The sequence below is a fragment of the Monodon monoceros genome, unplaced genomic scaffold (assembly GCF_005190385.1).
Source record: "Monodon monoceros isolate NGI ecotype Baffin Bay Population unplaced genomic scaffold, NGI_Narwhal_1 Super_Scaffold_20, whole genome shotgun sequence".
NCBI classification, from domain to species: Eukaryota; Metazoa; Chordata; class Mammalia; order Artiodactyla; family Monodontidae; genus Monodon; species Monodon monoceros.
The window spans coordinates 11,919,474-11,942,918 of NW_021703777.1; the positions used below are offsets into that span (position 1 = coordinate 11,919,474).

Consider the following 23,445-nt stretch of genomic DNA (forward strand, 5'->3'; position numbering starts at 1 on the left):
GTGTTAGTTTCTGCTTTATAACAAAGTGAATCAGTTATACATATACATATGTTCCCATATGTCTTCCCTCTTGCGTCTCCCTCCCTCCCACTCTCCCTATCCCACCCCTCCAGGCTGTCACAAAGCACCAAGCTAATATCCCTGTGCCTTGCGGCTGCTTCCCCCTAGCTATCTACCTTACTACGTTTGTTAGTGTGTATATGTCCATGACTCTCTCTCGCCCTGTCAAAGCTCACCCTTCCCCCTCCCCATATCCTCAAGTCCGTTCTCCAGTAGGTCTGCGTCTTTATTCCTGTCTTACCCCTAGGTTCTTCATGACATTTTTTTTCCCTTAAATTCCATATATATGTGTTAGCATACGGTATTTGTCTTTTTCTTTCTGACTTACTTCACTCTGTATGACAGACTCTAGGTCTATCCATCTCATTACAAATAGCTCAATTTCATTTCTTTTTAAGGCTGAGTAATATTCCATTGTATATATGTGCCACATCTTCTTTATCCATTCATCCGATGATGGGCGCTTAGGTTGTTTCCATCTCCGGGCTATTGTAAATAGAGCTGCAATGAACATTTTGGTACATGGCTCTTTTTGAATTTTGGTTTTCTCAGGGTATACGCCCAGTAGTGGGATTGCTGGGTCATATGGTAATTCTATTTGTAGTTTTTTAAGGAACCTCCATACTGTTCTCCATAGTGGCTGAACCGATTCACATTCCCACCAGCAGTGCAAGAGTGTTCCCTTTTCTCCACACCCTCTCCAGCATTTATTGTTTCTAGATTTTTTGATGATGGCCATTCTGACTGGTGTGAGATGATATCTCATTGTAGTTTTGATTTGCATTTCTCTAATGATTAATGATGTTGAGCATTCTTTCATGTGTTTGTTGGCATTCTGTATATCTTTTTTGGAGAAATGTCTGTTTAGGTCTTCTGCCCATTTTTGGATTGGGTTGTTTGTTTTTTTGATATTGACCTGCCTGAGCTGTTTGGGTGCACTCCCAACCTTAGTGGTGAGTCAGGTAGGAGAAACCAAAAACTTGTGCTATAGTGCCACCTTCTGGAAGAGGAAAGGAAGGCTATCAACTACCAACCTGTTGAATTGCTAGAATCAAATTAATCCAAGACCTGCCTAAATAAGAAAGGTGTTCACTATTTCAAATAAAGCAGCAGAGACACTTTTCATCAAACACCATGAAAAAGTCATGCTAACATGGTATCACAAAAAAGGATAATTTTACAGCAACTAAACCCAAAGACATGAAATATTGGAATCTAACTGATAAAGAATTTTAAATAGCTGTCATGAAAAAGTTCAGAGAGCTACAAGAAAACTCAGAAAGGCAATACAGTGATCTCAGGAATAAAATTAATTAACTGAAGGGTACTTTACCAAAGGGATTAAAATACGAAAAATAACAGACACACACACACACACACAAACAAACCAAAAAAAAAAAAAAAAAAAGAAACCGAACAAAATTCCTGGAGCTGAAGAACTCAATAAATGTGATGAAGAATGCATTAGAAAGTACTGGAAATAGAACAGGTCAGATGAAAGAGAGGATAAGCAAGCTCAGGGATAGAAATGTAGAAATGATTCACGTGGAAGAGGAAAGAGAACTAAGATTTTTAAAAAGTGAAGAAATGCCGCAAGAACAATCTGACTCCATTAGAAAAGCCACAAAAAGCATAATGGGTATAAAAGAAGGAGAAAAGAGAAAAAAGGGAGCAGAAAATGTACTTAAAGAAATAAGAGCTGAGAACTTTCCAAACCTAGGGAAGGAACTGGAATATACAAGTCCACAAAGCTAAGAGAACATCTTATTATCTCAATGCACAAACCCTCTTCAAGACATATTACATTAAAACTGTTAAAAGTCAATGATAAAGAATTTTAAAGGCAGCCAGGGAAAAAAGGACAGTGACCTATGCAAGGACCCCCAGTAGACTTCCAGCAGATTTCTCAGCAGAAACTCTACAGGCTAGGAGAGAGTGGAATGACATTCAAAATATCAGAAGATAAAAACCACTGCCCAGGAATACTCTATCTGGCAAAATTATCCTTCAGATATGAAGAAGAAATAAAGACTTTCTCAGACAAACAAAAGCTGAGTGAGTTTATCACCACTAGACCTGCCTTACAAGAAATGTTGAAAAGATCTCTTTGAGCTGAAACAAAAAGAGCTACAACAAACTCTGATTAATATGATAAATAGAATTAGAATATCGTAACTCTTTTTTACAGTAGTAAACTTAACTATGGCATAAGGGTTAAAGGAAAAGAACATTAAAAACTATAGCTACTATAACTTGTAACAAAATCACATGATAAAAAGCGATAATTTGTGACAGTGAAAACATAAAAGGGGAAGAGTAAAAGGATGGAATCTTTATAGGTGAATGAAGAGAAACTGCTACCAGCAGAAAAAAGACTGTTTAATCTATGAAAGGTTTTATGTAAACCTCATGGTAATCACAAAGCAAAAATTTAAAACATAAAGGGAAGACTGAGCAAATCACCATGGAAAACCAACAGCTATAAAGTATACAGAAACATAATGAAAAAGAAACAATGGAGAGACCAATAAGCAGAAGGCAAAAGATAAAATGGCAGTAGTAAATCCTTACATATCCATAATCTCTCTAAATATAAATGGATTGAACTCACCAATCAAAAGGCATAGAGCAACTGGACGGATTAAAAAAAAAAAAAAAAAAACCACAAGACCCAACTATACGTTGTCTATAGGATACTCATTTCAGTTCTAAAGACACATGTAGGCTCAAAGTGAAAGAATGGAAAATGATATTCCAAGCAAATAGAAACAAAAAGAAAGTGGGCATAGTCATACTTATATAAGACAAAATAGACTTCAAGCCAAAAATGATAACAAGAGACAAAAAAGGTCACTATATAATGATTAAGTGGGCAATATATCAAGAAGGTATAACAATCATAAATATATATGCTCTCAACACCTGAGCAGTGAAATATATTAAGCAATAACTGATCTTAAGAGAGGAATACACAACAATACAATAATTGTAGAGGACTTCAGTACCCCACCAGCAATGAATAGATCTTTCAGAAAGAAAATCAACGAGGAAACATTGGAATTGAACAACACTTTAGAACAAATTGACTTAATAGACATATATAGAACATTCCATCCAACAGCAGCAGAATACACATTCTTCTCAAGTTCATATGGAACATTTTCCAGGATAGATTGTGTGGTAGACCACAAAACAAAACTTAGCAAATTTAAGAAGATTGAAATACCAGCTATCTTCTCTGACCATGGTGGTATGAAACTAGAAATCAACAAGAGGAACTTGAGAAGATCTACACATATATGGAAACTGAACAACACACTTCAAAACAACTTTGGGTCAGAGAAGAAATCAAAAGGTAAATAAAATGTATCTTGAAACAAATTAAAATGAAAACACAACATATCAAATATTGTGGAGTGCAGTAAAAGCTGTTCTTAGAGGAAAGTTTCTAGTAATAAACACATATATTAATAAATTAGAAAGATCTCAAATAAACAACTTTACACCTCAAGGATCTAGAAAAAGAAGAACATGTTAAGCCCAAAGTTAGTACAAGGAAGGAAATGATAAGGATCAGAGCAGAAATAAATGAAATAGAGGCAGAAAAACAATAGAAAGGATTAACAAAATGAAGAAATTGTTCTTTGAAAAGAAAAACAAAATTGATAAACCTTTAGCTAGAAAAAAAGAGACAGGATTCAAATAAATAAAATTAGAAATGAAAGAGGAAAGATTGCAACTGATACTACAGAAATCCATAGAATTATGAGACTACTATGAAAAACCATATGCCAACAAATTACATAACCTAAAAGAAATGGATTTATTTCTAGAAACACACAACCTACCAAGATTGATTCAGGAAGAAATAGAAAATAAGAACAGACCAATAACAAATAAAGAGATTGAATCAAAAAAAAAAAAAACTTAGAAAGAATTCAGTCCTATTTAAACATCAGTTGGTAAGAAATACTGCTTATTTGCTTCTCCCCACTCTGTACACCAGAATCTTAACTGTGTTAGTAAGCTGTCTTCCTAGTAGCCTGTATACCTACTTCTCAGATGTTGAGAGAGATTTTTTACCATAGCCTTTGTAATTAGAAACATCAATTTGTTGAATATAATTGAGCCCATGTGATTATTTTTAATATGTAATTTTTAATTTTTAACAAATTCTCCTTAAATGTAAGTATGAATTTTCTTACAAATCATAAATTGTACATATGGTATTACTCTAAATCTTCAATTTGTCAACTTTAAAGATTGTTTAAAAAATCTTATTTTAAAAATAACTGTAAAAACATTATTCATATTTTTCTTTTTGTCACATCCATATTTGGCTTGTTGTCCTCTGTGTGTCACCAACTGTTTCTAAGTCCAATATGTCCTGGCATATCAATTCCTTGTGTCAAGGAATATGTAACAATTTGCATAAAAGTATCAATCTCAGCTTTCCATTTCTTCACAGTTCATTTTAGGTATATTTTATTTATTAATAATATTTCGCTAAAAGTTTATTTCCATCCACTATATTCTGGAAAATGTCAACCAGAATTTGCTCATTATACTCAGAATGTCTTCTATCCATTTCTGCATGACCATTCAACATTTTTTTTAATGCTTTCCCAATATCCTTCTATAATAGCAATATTAGCCATATCTACATTCCACATTCAAAGGCTCAATGGTGATAGGGTACTGTTCAGTTATTTTTGTTGGAGCTAGTGTCTTATGGATATAACCATGATTTTGGAAGAAAGGAATAGTAATTTACCTACACAGGAGCTGGACCCAGAACTTTATTAGCATTGAGCTAATCATACTACAAGTCAGAGTGAACTCGTGTCTATAGGAACGAGCATACTAAACTAAACTACCATAGGCTCTTTCTCTTTTTTTTTTTTAGGCTCTTTCTTCATTAGACAATAATGACTTAGTCTATAGTGGGAGCATATATATGTATATATTTTAAAACTCTGTGTTATACCAGTGTCTGTAAAATAAAACAATCATACACGTTAAAACCATATCATTCCATTTCAACAATTGTGGTGACCAGATCAGAGAATGATATTTACTTCAACTATGTCCTTGTCCTCAATTCTCACAAGAATAAGTACTGTCAGAATACTCAAAGAAAGTCTTCAAGGCATCTTGGAAGAAATGCTTTCGAAGCTTGTCAATCACCCTGCATTATGACTGTTTTCAAATTTCTCTAGAGAGGAAAACAGGTAGCCTTCAAATTGCAGCCATTAGCGCATCTCTTGGGTCTGAGGGAGACCAGGGAATTATTATCTAATAATAATATCCTGTGAAACAGTGCTAAGTATTTAAGTAAACTATGAAACATATGGGAGATTCTAAATCAGTTTGTAACTCTTTAATATGGACCAGGAAGGTCCTGGCACATATTCCCAAGCCACTCCTTGAATTATGAACCACAGTTGTGACATGCAGCATTTGTGGCCTCAATGCTAGTGACAGAAACACAGCTTAGTCCCATTGTATAATTCCCAATAAAAATGAATTCTCAAAAACTAAAACTGACTAAAGAGAAGAAATACATACAGTAATCTTCAGAACATTTTTTTTTCTTTTCTCTTTATCTGCCTGGAGTTAGTTAAAGCAAATCTTGACCCATCATTTATTTAACAACTTAGCAAAACTGATTCTCACAGTTGAACCTGGAATGGCATACACAAAAAAAGAATAGGCAAATCTAATGATGTATTTCAGGATATAATTGGTAGCCTGTACTCAAGGCTGACCTTATCACTTGGGGATGAAAAAAAAAAAAAACATGGTAGTAAAATAAAAACAATGTTTATGGTTACCAATCTCCTAAATTTAATTCTTTTAAATAATAACCCATCACTCCAAATGGAAAATTGTGTGATCAGAATAATTTGTGTAAGGATATGATTTATGCCACAATGAATGGGGTGTAAATAGCAATATTTTAATATGTGTACAGAAGTTTACTTCAAATAAGAAGCTATTTTTAGACAATAGACTTAAAATGACTATATTCTTTCATCTTTTCTCCTATGCAAAGATGTATGGATTTAGTTATTTCTTTTAGAATATTACGTGTACACTGGCAGGCAATATTATATTTTTTCATATTCCTAATAAGTATCCAGTGGAGCTAAGCTGAAAGCTCACTTACAACAAAGACCAAGTCTGTCTTGGTCAGTGGAACAACTCCAGTCCCAGCCCTGTGGCTAGTATATGTCAGGTGCTCGAAAAGGTTGAATGATATTGTTAAATTAATTGAATGGATATAGAATCAATGCCAAGTCATCACACTCAGTGCCTGACCAGGGCTTTTTATAAAGCAGTGGATCTCAAAATAATTCACTAAACCTGCAACATGGGCATCAACTTGTTAGAAATGTAAATTATTAGACTCCATGACAGATCTTCAAAATCAGAGACTCCTGGGGTGGGCCCAGCAATTTGTGTTTAAAAAGCCCTCCAGGTAATTCTAGTGTGTGCTAAAACTGAGGATCACCAAGGTAAAGAAGCCTCAAATACAGTCTACAAAGTGACATCAAAGCTTTTCAGAATTATGAGAGTGTCTCAGTGATCTGTTTTAGAAAGACAACTCCTATGGACAGATTGTGCATTATTTTAATTTGTCAAGAACTTTTATTTCTCGAGAATTCATTTTAACTAGAGGAGCTATTCCCTATTCATGTGTAGTAAATTATGTGTTTTGTGTAGGAAGGCTGACTTAGTTGGAGTTACTGGTACAGATCCTGAGACAAGGACTTGGGTGCAGATGGTTTATTAGGGAATTGGTCCCAAAAAGCACAAGTGAGGAAATGATGAGCATGAGAGAGTAAAGATAAAAGCCAGTCAAGAATGTGTTACAAAAATGCCTGTTGGTGGGAATGTAAGTTGGTGCAGCCACTATGGAAAACAGTATGGAGGTTCCTCAGAAAAATAAAATTAACATATGATCCAGCAATCCCACCTCTGGGAACATACCTGGACAAAACTATAATTCAAAAAGATACATGCACCCCTATATTCATAACAGCACTATTCACAATAGCCAAAACATGGAAACACCTAAATGTCCATAGACAGATGAATGGATAAAGAAGATGTGGTACATATATACAATGGAATACTACTCAGCCATAAAAAAGAATGAAATAATGGCATTTTCAGCAACGTGGATGAAACTAGAGATTATCATACTAAATGAAGTAAGCCAGAAAGAGAAAGACAAGTACCATATGATATCACTCATATGTGGAATCTAAAATATGGCACAAATGAACCTATCTACAAAACAGAAACAGATTCATAGACATAGAGAACAGACTTGTGGTTGCCAAGGAGGAGGAGAGAGGGAGAGGGATGGACTGGGAGTTTGTGGTTGGTAAATGCATACGATTACATTTAGAATGAATAAACAACAAAGTCTTAATGTATAGCATAAGGAACTAAATACATTCAATGTCCTGTGATAAACCATAATGGAAGAGAATATAAAAAGAGAATGTATATATGTGTATAACTGAGTCACATTGCTGTACAACAGAGACTGATACAACATTGTAAATCATCTATACTTCAATTAAAAATTTGAAAAAAAATGTGTTACAGAAATGGATTACAAATGTGGACAAACAGGGCTTAATCCTATGGTGAACCTTCTTAGAAACTGTGTGTGGAATATACCTCAGAATCATCCCACTGGAGGGTGGGGAGACTGAAGCCTTTATCTACTTTCTCCCATCCCCAGTGGTTGAGAGTTGACCTGCAGTGATGCTAACATACCCCTACATCTAGGTTATATTTGCATATAGCCAAATAAGCTGGAGAAGGTCCTCAGGTAGAGAAGATAAGAGACATAGACTCTTGAGATGGAACATGATGATATGCTGGAAACTGTTTTCACCTGCAGTTGCAGGCAATTCACACAGGCTGAGGGGCTATGAGGCAAAGAAACCCTCTAACGTGATAATTCTCACCCAGTTCACAATAAGCATTTAATGTCTGTTATGAGACAGGTTCAGAGTTAGTAGTTGGGAATATAAAAATAGATGAAACACCATTCCTGCCTCAAGAAGATTTTGGTGTAGTGGAGAAGTAGACAAATAAAAAAGGTAATTAAAATATAATTAGATATGTTCAGTGACAGTGGTATATGTCTACATTTAGAAGAGGAATTTGTGGGGGAGAGGGGGTAGTGATCATGGAAGACTTCTTAGAGGTGATGATGATAATCGTGGTGAAGGGGGATCCTGAAGACACTTAGAGGCTGGCCAAATGAAAGAGGCTTTGGGGGTGGTGATGGGGTTTGTGTTTGTGGACAGAAGCCAGAATGATTGAGATGTGGATGGGAGGTGTAAAAAAAAAGAGAAAACAGTCATAGGCAATATTTGAGAAGATTGTCTGTACAAGTCGGTTGAGAGATCATGTGTTAGGTGGAAGGAAATCTAGCATCTCATAGGTGATAAAAGGAGAGATATGGAAGGCACAAGAGTGTGTAGGTAACTGATGCTGCAGATTCCCTAAGGAGGAAAGAATAAAGAGGCCTAAAGTTCTGTTGAAAAGATTAGGCCCTTTTTAGGAGAAAGAGTGCCTATTTTCACTGTGGAGTGAAGAGAGGGGATGAATGAAGTTAAGACGGTGTGTATTTATTTGTAAAATAGAGAAAATAATAGTGACCACCTTCAAAGGGTTGTTAGGAGACCTAACTGATGAAAGACACTAAAATCTTTTGTTTTTTTTACATCTTTATTGGAGTATAATTGCTTTACAATGGTGTGTTAGTTTCTGCTTTATAACAAAGTGAATCAGTTATACATATACATATGTTACCGTTGCTTCTCACAGGTAGTACAAACCCCAAAATGTTAGCTAGTATTATTCAAATAAGGATTTTGTTTATTTGCTTGCTTTGCTTCAGATTTTAGAGGGACAGAAATTTGAGGCCTTAAATCTATGTCTACCCATTGATCATTACTTTAACTAGGAAATAGTTACTCGTGAAGTTGTTAGGAAATGGGCTAGGGGAGCTGGTTGAAGGTTGATTGTTACTGTCATGGGAAATAGGAAGGAGCAAAACTGACAATACATACACGGAGAATTGCTAGTTGGAATCAAGTATCCAGTAAAGGTTGGAAGCCATGTTTTTGCAGTGACACTAAACCATATAGTTGTGTGATCCATTTCTAGGAAAGGTGCAGCAGTGTATTCTAAGGTATGTAAACAACATTCAGGGTAATAACACTAATCATTTTGTAGAAATTGTGTACTATAAACACTGGCAGATAAGCATATATATAAACAGTTTTCTAAAACTTGAAAAAATTTATCAAGATGTTTAAGATCAATGAAAATTCTAAAATGTATAAGATGATTTTGAATATTCTTATATCATGCGATCATAGCCCGGGTTCCTTTGTCAAACTCTGAATTCTGTTCTACAAATGACATTTAATTTGAGCATTCAGCAGTTGGTGCCTCAGTTTCAACTGACATTTTGTTACTAAACACAGTTCTAACACCATAAGGTGATTTGTCAGTGGTAAGAAAAAGATGGTTTATATTTCACTATAGTGAAATAGCACAGACGGGAGAGTCAATTGCTTGGAATTTTGGAAAGTGTCCATGCCGTCAAGTCCAACATTATTGAAAACATTTTTTACACTAGGCTACAAGGCATACTTTTTATGGAAAAAACTATGAAAGAAACTTGGAAACATCAGAAAGCTTGACAGTGCTGTTTTAATTCTGTAAAAGGTTCAAGGATCATACCTCCAATGAGCTTAAATATCTTGAGAATGACCAACACTGTCACTTTAGGAGTATGGCCATGGAAGTTCACAATTTTCATTTCTTTGTTTTTCTTTTGGATACTTTATTTTCTTTTGGATAAGACCTTTTGAAAGACTTTTTTTCCCCCATGAAGTCTTTTGATTCTAGAATTATCAGCATTTTATACCATTCTTGATATTTTAGAAAGCAGAGTCCCTGTGAAATACTGGAAGAGCCCAGGGATAACAGAAATATCCAACTAGGAATGTCTTTTAATAAGTAATAGTCAGCTTCCATAGTGGCTTCATCAGTGATGCGCTACTGGAAACCCAGAATATGGCCAAGTTACACAAGAACAGTAGTAAACTGATTAACTAACAGCAAAAGCTAGATGCTAATGCCTTATTGCCACAATACCCAAGACTCATTTTCCATTTTTTCTTCTAGAAGCTCTTGGCCCTTTGGCCTGACAATCAATCAGACTAAGACAGATAGATAGATAGATAGATAGATTTGATCAGTTAATCAGTATAGCAAGTTACATTCTGAAAAGAATGTGGGAACTAAGACTCACTGAAAGAAAAGCAGATTTTCTTACACCACTTTAAGAGAAATGGCCATGGAACAAAATCGTGAATGAAATCATCTGCGTTTCTCAAATTCTTCAATGGATCATTCTTTCTCTCAAAGGTGTATAGTAGATGCAATAATAAGTTCAATGGAGTTCAAATCCATAAAACTCCAGTGTATATCACACAATGTTCTGTAACATTGTTTATAAGTATTTATATATTATATAATATTCAATTGTAAGTATTTTAATTTTTAAGAAAGCATAATAGTTTCTGAAACTTGGGGAAGGAGGGCTTTGAAAATATTATATAGAAAAGATATTTACTAATTATTGACTCCAGCTTCCACCCCTGGCTTTATGAGTTGGGTAATTTACTTCAGCTTTTTCATATGCAAGTTGGACATAAATGTAGTGCTCACGTCATAAGGATATTGTGAGCACTAAATAAGTTATAAAAGCACTAAGTGCCTGGCACATAGTAACCACTCAATTAATATTAGCTTTATTATTATCATTGATATTCTACAAATGATATTCAATAAACACTTAATAAGTTGAATAAATACATTCATAGTCTCCTGTAAGTACTGTCAAAATTACTGCAGCAACCTGAGTAAAGAAGGGAAAGAGGGTTAATGAAAGAAAGAGACCAACATTTTCAACACATATTTTTACAGGTGCTTTAGATACATTCATCCGTTTAATCCTCACTATACATCTGTGAAAAAACTGTTATTCAGATAATCAGGGAACTGAGACTCAGAGTAAGTAACATATCTGACTGTCAATAAAAAGACCCAGCATTTAAACTCAAGCCTCGTTATTCAAATTTTATGTTCTTTTTCTAATATCACATAGCCTCCAAGTTCTGAGGTATTTGACTTTGGAGATTTGAAATATTGTATTTCTATACTTCATTACCATGAAAATAATCAAGATCACCTCAGTTGATAAAGTGTAAGTTGGGTCACTTTCTGATTATTTAAGTTTTTGAAATTAAATTCCAGCTAATGACTTCCTGTCAATACAAGTTTATCGAATGGTTTGGTTCTAGGTGAAGTTGGGATCCACAGATGTATAAACATGAGTTAGGGCTATATAACTACCTTTTCCCCACAGACAATATTTAGTGAAAATCTGCCTCGTGCCTGGCAACAAGTTTTATTGAAACCTTATCTGCTTATGATTATTCTAAGGATATGGACCAGTAATCTAAATGAAATTCTCACTTCTGTGACGCTTATATTTTGGTGCACAAAAAGAGACAGTAAATGTGTGTGTGTGTTTGTGTGTGTGTGTGTGTGTGTTTCATGTGGGATAAGTGCATAGGGAGAGCAAGGATGGGTATCATGGAAGGCATGCCTGATGGAGTGATATTTAGACAGAAAGCTAGATGAAGGGAAGGAGGAGACAAGTGCAAGTCTTGGTTGCTGAGGACCAGCAAGAAAGCGGTCCAGCGGAAGCACAGGGAGTAAGTGGGATATAAAACACAAGACGCCCTCACAGCCAGTTACATAACTACACACTATTTAATTAAGGCTGGAATAAAGGCACAGTGTTAGAGAGTGCAAGAAGGGGAACAATACTGCTTGGGGTTAGGGAGGTAGGGGTGGGAAAGGATTTGACATTTGTTTCAGTCTTTGAATTTTGAGAAGTACTTTGTCAGGGAGAGAGAAAAGAGAACAGATAAAAAGGAACAGAGCAAAAGCATCAAAGTTCACAGTTGTGAAGGGCCTGTATGTTGCCTTTTGATGTGATCAGTAGACTTCTCTGTAAGATTTTTTTTCTTTATTTGCTTCAAGATACCAAGAAAGCCTTATTTCATAAAACCTAGCAATTAAGTGCCAGGGTGTCCCCAGATCGTCATTTTAAGCTCTGATCAACATCCAAATAAGAACATATTTATTTTTTTGGCCACTTATACTTAAGAATTAATTTACTCTGCCAAGGGTCACTCAGCTTTCAAAAAATAAAGTAAAATAAGTATTTTAATGTAATTCCTGTGTTGTGCTAAAAGTTAACATATTAGAATATGATAAAACAGACATGGCAAGAGATGAGTGGTCCTTCAACAAACACTGCTTTTCTTAATTGTTTTGGGATAATGTACCTTTAATCACTACAGCTGACGTCTAAAAGAATCCCAATGCAAGCAGAAACAGAGTTAAAACAGTAACACAATGGTCCCCACACTGGAAATAATTGTCAAGTGTTTATTTATAGCTTCATCAGGCAAAGTATTGAAATCATGACTTCACTTTTAATCACTGTTCAATAATTTAGGACACAGGAATGTGGTCTATGCCGTATGATGAACACAGATTCTCTATTTTCTTATGTTAGTGCCCATCCTTCGGCATTAAGAAGCATAGCAGGTAGCATACTGTTGGCCAAATCTCAGTGGTGGCATATTTCCACCTCCCAGGGGGTGTGGGAAGACCCATCCGCACAGCAGTAACAATAATTCTAGCATATCCGTTTATGAAATAACTTTGGCAGTAATGGCAAGAGAATTTGGATGAAAGTGTATTTGTGGTCTTCCAGCTGGAAGATCAGAGCAGAGATTCTAAAGCAAAAGGCACAGAGTGGGATGGCAGATAGTGGCTGCTTGGATAAGAACAGAAGAGAGCTGGGGATCCATGCTGAGCTCCAGGGGAAATGCAAACAAGACAGTCTTTTCGGAATATCCTCTTGCTGCCCACTGTCAGCGCAGGAGATTACTGATGCCATCTGCTGGATATTCTTGGGATTCAGAAATGGAATCTACACAAATGATACACTAGTGTCTCTTTATACTGTGGCTTCAGTTCTTCTAGTGAGAAGAAAAACAAAAACCAAATAAGGTAAAAACAAAAACAAAGCAAAGCAAAGTCTCGTACATGCTTAGTGTACCTTAAGGTTGGAGCTTTGTGTTGTCAGTCTGCATTTCAGAGAATTATAGTATTTAATTGTATTGTGTTTTCTAGCAGAAGTCTGTGGTAGTGCAGTATATATATGACACTCAGGCAACCGGATGTTGAGTTTGTACTATAAATCCATGAATCTATTGCTAAAAATCTGCTATGCAATATTAATTTTATACATGATATACACCCTTTCTGTATTTTATTGGAAAAGAGGATAGTGGTTTGGTTTGGTTTTGTCTTATTTTAATTAGAAATGGAGAAAAAGAATAAAAAGAAAGAAGAATAAGTATCACTATTTTGTCAGAACTATTACATATGTGTTTGGGTTTTACATAAAATATGGTAATTCAGAATTTTTTAATATATGTTTTTGTTTTGTGAAAAATATCCCTTGTTACTTGGACTCTCTGTAGGATTATTGTAAGGCCATGTTTTTAAAATTACAAAATTCCTCACAGTGCTTCAATAAAATTTTAGAATTCTTAGAAATGTGTAGCTAAGTAACATCGATTCTGGTCTACATCAACGCAAAAGTACTAATGCCATCAGATCTGTAGTGGGAAAAATGGTTTCTGTGGTCAAAATCATTTGGAATTTGCTAAATTCCAAATATCTTACCTTGGAGATCCATAAAGCACATTCATTAAAATATGATGAGTTGGTATTTATTGAGAGTTTACTATGTGCTATTATTGCATTTAATCTTTGTCATGATTCTATCACATGGGCACTATCATTAACCCTAGTGACAAATTAGGAAACTGAGGCTTACAGAATTGGTAATTTGTTCAAAGTCACACTGTAAGAAAATAGAGAAAACTCTCTGACTTTAGAGCTCATAAGTCTGAACTCATATGCTCAAAATAATATTATATGAAACAATATTATGCATTAATATGATTTTTGTATTCGTTATATTTCAGTGTTGATATTAACCTGTTAAAAGCTTGGAGGATTAATGCAGTAATGACATCTGTTTAACTTAGCTGAACTTGGCATTTCTAGATCTATTTGGTTTCTGAATGCTTACAAAGTTTAGTGGAAATAGTGTTCCACAGAATACAGTTCTAGAAGTGCTGAGATAAGCTATAGTATTGCAGTAAGTGAGGAGCCAGGAAGGGAGTAGCTCTTTAGTATGTCTCCGGCCACTTGCTCCAAATAACTGCGGTGTCTTTCCCCAGGCAGGCCACTGAATCAGAGGATTCCACTTGGTGATTTGGAACGGGCAGGGATAGGAAGCAGACACCTGATATCTTTGCTGCTGCAGATGTACAGAGCACAGGAACCCTTTGCATAAATGTGTAATATGTAGTATATCCTGCAAAGGGAGTGAGCTTAATTTGGTTAAGCTACAAGGTTGAGTGGAAAACAGCACGCTGCTGTTATTGTTGAGTCAATTAAGTTGTCCTCTGTGCTCGTAGGAACTGTTCCACTTTTATTATCAGTGAGATACACGCTCTGGCAGTTTCTTTGCTTCAGATTGTCTTATATTTAGCACATCTCAAGATTTGAGAATGGATGATGGAAGACATGGTGATAAATTGTCGGGCTTTTCTAAAGATTCAGAAGTTCTAAAGTTCCTGCCAGTGACAGATGGTCTGTCCTTACTCATCACTTGTCTTCCTGACAGGACTTGATTTTATTTTTCCCCCTTTTTTTGTTCAGTTCTCTTAAAGTAAGCTCAGCGTCTTGGGGGGTAGGGTAGTCACATTTGTTATAACTATGTTACTCTAGATTGATGTGGTAGCAACCCTATATGAATATGCACCAAGCTCCCTCTACATGTGTAGTGATAAGAGAGGAGCATGGGGCAAGAGGGGAGAGAAACAGATGACCAAGCAAAATCCATACTTCCTTTCTTCCTGTTATTTTGTAACCAAACCTACTAGAGTCCTCATTGGCTAGTTTTTTCTTACTGACCTGCCACTTTCTTTTGATAGCCCAAGCATAATGTGATCTTTTGGGCAGTGCTTACTATTATAATGGTAATAAAATATACATTATTTTTTAGGACCATCATTATTTCATAGCAGTCAAAAATATTTTTGGAATTTTCTGTTAAATAGTACAATTAGGATGTACTAACTTGCTAGACATTTATAAGAATCCACAGAGTGAGACCAAGCAACTGTAACAGTAATGGACTTAGATGTAAAATAGGTTGCCGCTGGGAAAAAAAGGAAATATTTCAATCCAATTGCTTAATCTTTTTCATTGACTTCAAATATGTTTACTGTTGAAATAGGAGATGTGCTACTTAGGTAAGGAAGACAAGAAAAAAACAATTTTCCCTGTTTGAGTTCTAGTACAACTGAAGATAAGTATGAAGGCTTAAAATATTCTAGGATGTCTTACAATTGCTTCTTAATCCTTTATCCAAACGTAATTCAGTCCTTCAAGTTGGTAATGCAATTAGTTTGCAATAACATTACTTAAGCTAAAGTATATCAAATGGAAGTGATTAATATTAATAAAAAATTTAAAAATTATCAGATGAATTGATTTCAGATTTATAATAGTTGTTTGACATTTGTTATCTACACAAATACTGAGAATTTCTTTTTATGTAAATATGTCTTTCCTAAGAATGTTCACCACATGTTAGCTCTATTTGATTAGATGGGATAAACAATATTACAATAATAATAAACAATATTATCACTCCTGTTTACCTTTTCTTTTAACTCTACTGTAAATTTTACTTCTCTGGATATATACATACATACATATATGTTACATACCTGTATAGATATAGTAGTAGATTATATATAGATATCAATATAATATATATAAATATACACCTAATGTAAATAGATATATAGTAGGTTTCCAAGGTCTAGGCTATTGAAGTCCCCATCATCTTTTTATGTCCCTTACTAAATACTCCTTCCATTACAGGTATCAGATACCTTTTTAATTAGTGGCTTTTTATATTGCTCACTTTTAATAACATTCAGTTATAAAAAATCAGAGAAGTCATGCCAGATCATTTGTTGTGCATGAAGATATTAACCTAAACCTAAGGAAATTATATTCCTCGTTTAGTGGACAGCTCCTGAGACAGGTAGTGGAAGCATTAACTTTCTGTGTACAACATAACAATAAAAAAGTTTCAGAGCTTCTTTATAATATGGTGTTGCAGTAATACACCGATTTTAGTTGTGTATACATGTATATTTTGTTATATAATTAAAGGGACAATACTACTTTTTCATTGTTAAGTACTTTTCTGATGTAACTTGTTTTCCTTCCCCAAAGAAAAATGGTCTCATAAAAAAGTCCTGAGCATTCAGTATTTATGAAGAGGCCAACAAACATTGCACAGTTTTGAAATCATGCCTTTATAAAATCACAGAATTTAAAATTACTCTAATAAGTGTGTTTATTAAAATGTATTAAGGTTAGAAGAAGGTGCCTAGCTAAGATTAGTAAAAATGTATTGCAGTAAAGAGATAGGCTAAGTTACTCTAATCAGTAAACCCAAAATGCAATGTCTGAACATAACAGGGGTTTATTGCAGTGTTAGCACAGTACCACATCAGGGAGTAGGGGAGTGGGGTCTGCTCCATGAACTCGAGCTACTATGATAAATGATTTATTTCTGTATCTGTAGTAATGTGATCATATTTTCCCCTCATCTCAAATGTGTACTGCAAAGTGTCTTATATTTTAGTTTTTTTAAAATTTATTTGTTTATTTTTGGCTGTGTTAGGTCTGCGTTGCTGCGCACGGGCTTCTCTAGTTGTGGCGAGCGGGGGCTACTCTTCAATCGGTGTGCAGGCTTCTCATTGTGGTGGCTTCTCTTGTTGCGGAGCACGGGCTCTAGGCACTCGGGCTTAAGTAGTTGTGGCACGTGGGCTCTAGAGCGCAGGCTCAGTAGCTGTGGCGCATGGGCTTAGTCGCTCCGCGGCATGTGGGATCTTCCCGGACCAGGGCTCGACCCCGTGTCCCCTGCATTGGCAGGCAGATTCTTAACCACTGTGCCACCAGGGAAACCCACATTTTAGTATTCGTGAGTAAAACCAAAGGGAAGAGTAAGAGATTGTTTCCCTGCCAACCCTAAGCAAAGGAGGGTGGTATCGTTAGTAGAATCATGGCCTCAGATGAAATATTTGCCTTTCTCCTTTGCTGAAACACAAGATTGAGCCTACACCTATAGACTGTTTCATGCTTTTGCCTGAAAGTTTATTTCAAGGCAGAGAGTGTGAAAGATGAATAAATTTTATGGTCTAGACAAACGGTCAGTGTTACTATTGTAACTCTTAACTTCCACTTATTTCATAAATGCTGTTGCACAAAACAGCTTTTCACTTAAAAAGTTCCACAGGTTGATGCAGAATTCTCATAGACTAAATTTTGCTTAATCTTGCCACATGGTACAGATAATCTAAATGGGGACAATTTAAGCTAAATTGAGTCGTCTCTTCACTCTACTGCTAATATTGCTTCAGAAGTACTTTCAACCTATATCTTAGCTTTCACTTCTCTTTTCTCTGAATTCTTCCTATTTCCGTGTTTCAGTCATACGTTTTTTTCCCATATATATATATATATATATATATATATATATATATATATATATATAAAACTTTCTTTTTTATCCATAGAACTATTTTCCGTATATCTGAGTCTCCAGTTTGTATCCCTTTAAATTCTTATGGAGGTCCCATTTGGTTTTTAACGCTTTTTATTACTAATAAATTACTGATGGCTTGTCTAAGATTATTAAAGAAAATAATTATAAAATTAGAAATAAGGGATGCCATTACTGGTTTAAAGTGATTTTTTTTTAGCTAAAACTGAAAACTGCCATGGGTCATATTTTCTACATTGTTTCATCTAAAATTTGAACATGCGTGTATATAAAAAAAATAGATAATAATTTTATGACTTAAAAATAGATAACGTGTCCTCACTTCTATGATAATATGTTATCTGTGCACCTTAGTAAGGTCATAAGGATCTATTTGATGTATATGGAAATAATATAAAATTTATACCAAAATTTAAAAAAATATTCTGCAAATAAGTATGTACTTTGAGAAAGTATTGAATCGCACAGATGTATTTCCTATTGCGTTTCTCGTGTTCAATGCGTCTTTCAGTGGACATTTCTCAGTAGGACAGAGACTAACGCCCAAAAGTAATTCTCACTTTATAACAATTCCTTGCTAGTTTTTAGAAAGCATCTTCACTTAAAACTCAAGCTTTTGGTATTATTGCTGAAAATAACACAGTAATCTCTTATAAAACAGTCTAACCTAACATATATCTATATGTTCCATGACATGAATCACAAGAACATGTCTTAGAATATGTACGATAAAATTGGATAGAATGGAAACTTTGATACAAAAGCTACCTCTGTACACACACATACACACACACACACACACACGTGGACAAGCACCTGTACAAGGGTTGCCTTTTTTGGCCTAAGCGAAGGATCATTTCGAATCAATTTATCCCAAGTTATTCAGTCAGTATTGCTACCTATATATAGTTTATTTTTCTTTTACATAAGTTTTCTTTCTGTTCATATTATTAGCAAAACTACTGAAATTACCCAACTATAACTTGTGCTAATATAATGTCCATTACTTTTAGTCTTTACATTCAGATAATTTTATGATTGGATCTCCTTAGAATACACAATAGAATTCAATAACACATACACAAAACTTTTCAGAACATAGAGCATTTTACTTTGTTAAGACAATGGCAAATGTATACACAGGGAAGTAGCAGATAAGAATGTTAAGTTAGAGCCAGATTATGGAGAGATATGTACTTAGATATTTATTAGGTAGATTATAGAAGTTCATCAAAGTTTATTTGGACTAGGAAATGTGTTTGGAACTCCACTCTCGGTTGAATCACTAAACATTATTATTTATATTATTTTTCAGTTGAAACCTTTGTTTTTCTGGGTTTTTAATTAATTATACTTTCAAACTTAATTAGAAAGTCTACAATGCACTTACAAGATGAACACAAATGCTTCTACCATGTTTTACTATAACGGTTTTCCATCTTCAATTGAGTAATAAAGACCTTTCTAACCTGTGATACATTTTTGCCATTTGCCAAGTATATCTATTTAGTTTGATTTGTTTTTCACAATTATTGCTGACTGGTGGCTGGCTTGTTTTCTATTCCAGGTTGTGGAGACGAATTTGGTTGCTTTTGACTGTCACTGGATCATTATAAATGAGGTAAAGCCAACTAAACCTTACTGTCAACTCTGGGTCCTGTTTTCATATGTATAGTCACAGCATTTCCTATGGCCTTGAATTTCTAACAGAAAACATAACACAAAGTATACTCTCAGCTTACTGAATGGATGCTGTTAAGTAAAAATAGAATAAGGAGTTTTTGAAAATTATAAAGGGCTTTGTATGAACAAAATAAATGGAGAACGTCTTCCCCACTGAATATCTTTCAGTCTTTTCCGTTGGCACACACTGCCTACATCAGGAGATCATCTTTATAAAAAGTACAGTTCTTCTTTGTAAGCAAAGTGAATTCCTCCCAGTGGAGGGCTTGTGTTCCATTTGTGTTTTACTGTTGTTTCTAGAACTTTTGTACCCCACCCCCTTACAAGTGGATTAAATAGTTCAGCACATGAATATGAATAAACAAGAGCAGATTGTTTTTCTTTTCATAAAGAAATATAACTGTTTTACAATTCACCAACTTGTCAAATTCCTTATGAAAGTTTTTGTTTTGTTTTTTTCCTGTAAGGACAGTGCATAAGATTAAAAGTACAGTATTGCAACATGAGAGCTTAGTGAAATAAGTTGTTCCATTAGCACCTGCCAGTCAGAGTTGGAAAGGGCGATGAGCAGATCAGTCTGGGACAAATAATGGATCAACAAGATCTAGTATTCAACATATCTATTACTTATGAATAAAAATAATGTGCTATTTGTCAACAGATACCAAATATTGAATTATAGAATAATAAGTTTTGTCTCAGGAACAAAGTAGCATTTTGGGCAAGAATTCTGGTTTTGCAGTCAGCAAGATAGGTTCAATCCTGGCTATGAGATTGGTTAGCTGTGTTACTATGGATATATAATATAATCATCCTGTGCTCAGGTTTTATTTTGTTTGCACGGTACGTATAATAACATTTACTTTACAAGTTCGTAATGAAAAGTAAGTGAAATATTATCTAATGCTCTTAACACGGTGCCTGACAAATGACACTCAATAAACGGTACTGCAATAATGATCAGAGCATATTAAAGTTCACAGATCACTTTCTCACATATTATTTTGTTGAATACTAAATAGTATTATGAAGTGTTGAGGGAATGGGGTCCATAGAGGGTATATGACTTGCCTCTCCTTACACAGAAAAATAAAAATGATTCTTAGTTTCAAGTTGTTTCTCCTACACCACACTTCATTGATGGAATTTTAGCTCCCTTGATGATTCTTTTTAGTTCAGTTTAAAGTCACTGGAAACATCTTACAAGTCTGTTTTCAGTCTGACAAACTTTAGGTCTACATGATTTGTCAGTGTATTTCTTATGTCAAATTAAGCTGTGTTTTTCTGAGATCCTGACAGATGTGTATATGTGAGATCTACTTTTCAATGAAGTTTTTAAGTCAATCTAAAATGACTAAACATCAGGACAGAGTAAAGGGAAAAGGGAAACTTAACAAACCATCTAATAACTTTTCAAATTAGGTAATTTCACCTCTGATTTTCTGCAAAGAGTCTGAGGTTCAAATAAATTAAGCAGTTTGTAAAATATTACACAACTATGAAGAGGTGATAATGGGATTTAAAACAAGTCTTTTTTATTCTAAAGCTTTGGTTGTTGTTGCTTTGTTTTCTTTTTTGTTAATTTTTCTTATAGGTTATATTTTTGAAATTTCTGCTATCTGAATTTCAATCTTATAGGAGCTATTATTCTATTACCTTTTGTCTTTAGCTTATTATTTTCTAGATTACTATTTTTTGAAATAGAGAATCTTCTTAATTCCTTGTTTTTATCTCACACCCACCTTCTAATGGGGAAGAGACCACACAGATTTTCTGATATAAAACAAACTGGAGCCATTTTACTTGTTTACATCAATATTGATGACTAGGGGGAAAAAGTGACTTCTTGCCTCCTTAGAGACATGGATTAATCAAACCAATTAATACTTATAGTTGATAAATGGAAATGCCCATTCCTTTCTATTCTTTGGTAAGATTGCAGAAGGGACCCCTGAATTATTTTTTTTTTCCGTATTCAACTTAACTTCTAAAGCTATACTTGAATGTTAGAAGTGTGAACCGAGGTAGAGAGAGCTTCCCAGAACACCAGTGTCCGTCTGTCTACTGCTTATTTGTCAGTTTGTGCTGTGCAAGAAATCGCTCCTTCATATCATAAAGAGGAAGTGTGGCTGAGTAGCATGTATTTCATTGATGATGTATATCATGGAAAGAATAATAGCTTCTATTTTACTATATCTTTCATAAACATTACAACTCATTTTGTTGAACTTCTCATTAAATTTTACTTCATAAAATATTAGGAGGGCAAATGATGTCTTTAAGTGAGTGTTCCACTATATTGCAAGAAAAATAAAAGCATCCACACAAACAAAGCAATCTAACTGGCAAATAGCTCCGAAATGTTAGAATTATAGAACACAGTATAGAAAACCTCAGTTCTTTTCTCCTCCTTCACACTTTAGTTTCCTACTGTAAACGGTCATAACTATAACTTCACCTTTACCATTACTGAACCCCTTATCTCTTTTTTACCCATAGCCCTCCTTGCTAGTCCTTGAGCAAAGCTGTAATTTTAGGTGGGGCAGGTCAATACCACTTAGCCTTTGAAAAATCTTACGTTCACAGCCCACACCGTTTATATTGGTTATTATTATTATTTTCTAAACTGGGTTAAAACTCAGAGATCAAGCATATTTTCTGTATTTTCATCCCTAAGAAAAACCATCTGTCCACGTATCTGTGGTTAGCACTCTTACTTCTACATGATTCTATTCAGCCACCTCATTCTTTCTGAAATACGCCTCAAGAAACTTGAGTCTTGCTACCTTTATTTCATTTACAGGCCTGTTTATAATGGATGAATCACAATTTACCTGAGTTTCCGTAAAATAAGAAACATGGATTTCTCGAATTTGCTAGGAAGATAATAAACTCTAAAAGGAGCAATGACAACAACAAAACCCAACAACATGCACATGCCCATTTTGATTGAACATGGAAATCGTGAATCTCACTAGTTTGGTTTGTGTAGCTACTATTTTGTTGCTAATTTTAAAATGGGTTGCAAACATTTATTTAATCTTATTGCACCAGTAGTTTCTCAGAGAGAAACTATAAATCAGAGTTGGCATTGTGCATCATCATACAAATTGATGTCAAAACTTGAGAACAATATATTTTTTTCGCTTGCATTGTGTGCTATAATAATGAGAGGCTATGCTAGTTCATATGGTATAATCAATCATATGTTAGTAGCTGGTAATGGTATTTATCTTTTCCCTGCAATCAGTCGATCCAGCACAGAACAGCCTTTCCATATAAGTACTGTCATCCCTTCAGGGTCCTGAAGGAGATGGTCTAGCACTTTATTTAAGCTTTACAAAAGTTAGAAATTCAGGTAGGAAGATACATACACTGTTTAGAGCAGCCAGAAACATGATGCTATAGTCACCCTTCTATTCCCTGATGATACCGAACCTGATCTTTGGCATCCTGAATTCTTATTTAAATAGTTTAAGCTCCTGTTCTCTGCTAATGACTGCTTAGTTCTGCAGTTAAGGAGAAGGGGGTTGTTGTTGAGATTTGAAAAGCCTATATGTATAATGAATATTTTTTTATTTTTTTTTAGTTTAGTGATTAATTGAAATGCTCACTACTAATCTGTCAAGCAGAAAGCTGCCATTCTGCTCCCCTTCCTGCTGCTATAGTCTACAGTTGGTTTTGTTCCATATTTCATAATATATGTTTAATTATTTCATGTTAATATTAAACTTTATGGAAGCATTAAAGGATCATCTTTGCTAAAGCATGAAGAATGTAAACATACCAGCAATGCAACAACAGCAATAAGCATACTCTTTTCAAATTATACCACATAGTACACTGCT

General features: G+C 34.7%; 1 protein-coding gene across 2 annotated transcripts in view; it reads left to right on the forward strand.

The window, feature by feature from the left end:
* The window catches only part of GRID2 (glutamate ionotropic receptor delta type subunit 2), a 1,355,616-nt gene that overhangs the window by 792,135 nt on the left and 540,036 nt on the right, over positions 1-23,445 (forward strand). For both annotated transcript variants that reach the window (XM_029236088.1, XM_029236089.1), the window contains one exon: positions 19,482-19,535. In XM_029236088.1, the coding sequence (XP_029091921.1) occupies positions 19,482-19,535 (54 nt within the window). The remainder of the gene's footprint in view (positions 1-19,481; positions 19,536-23,445) is intronic.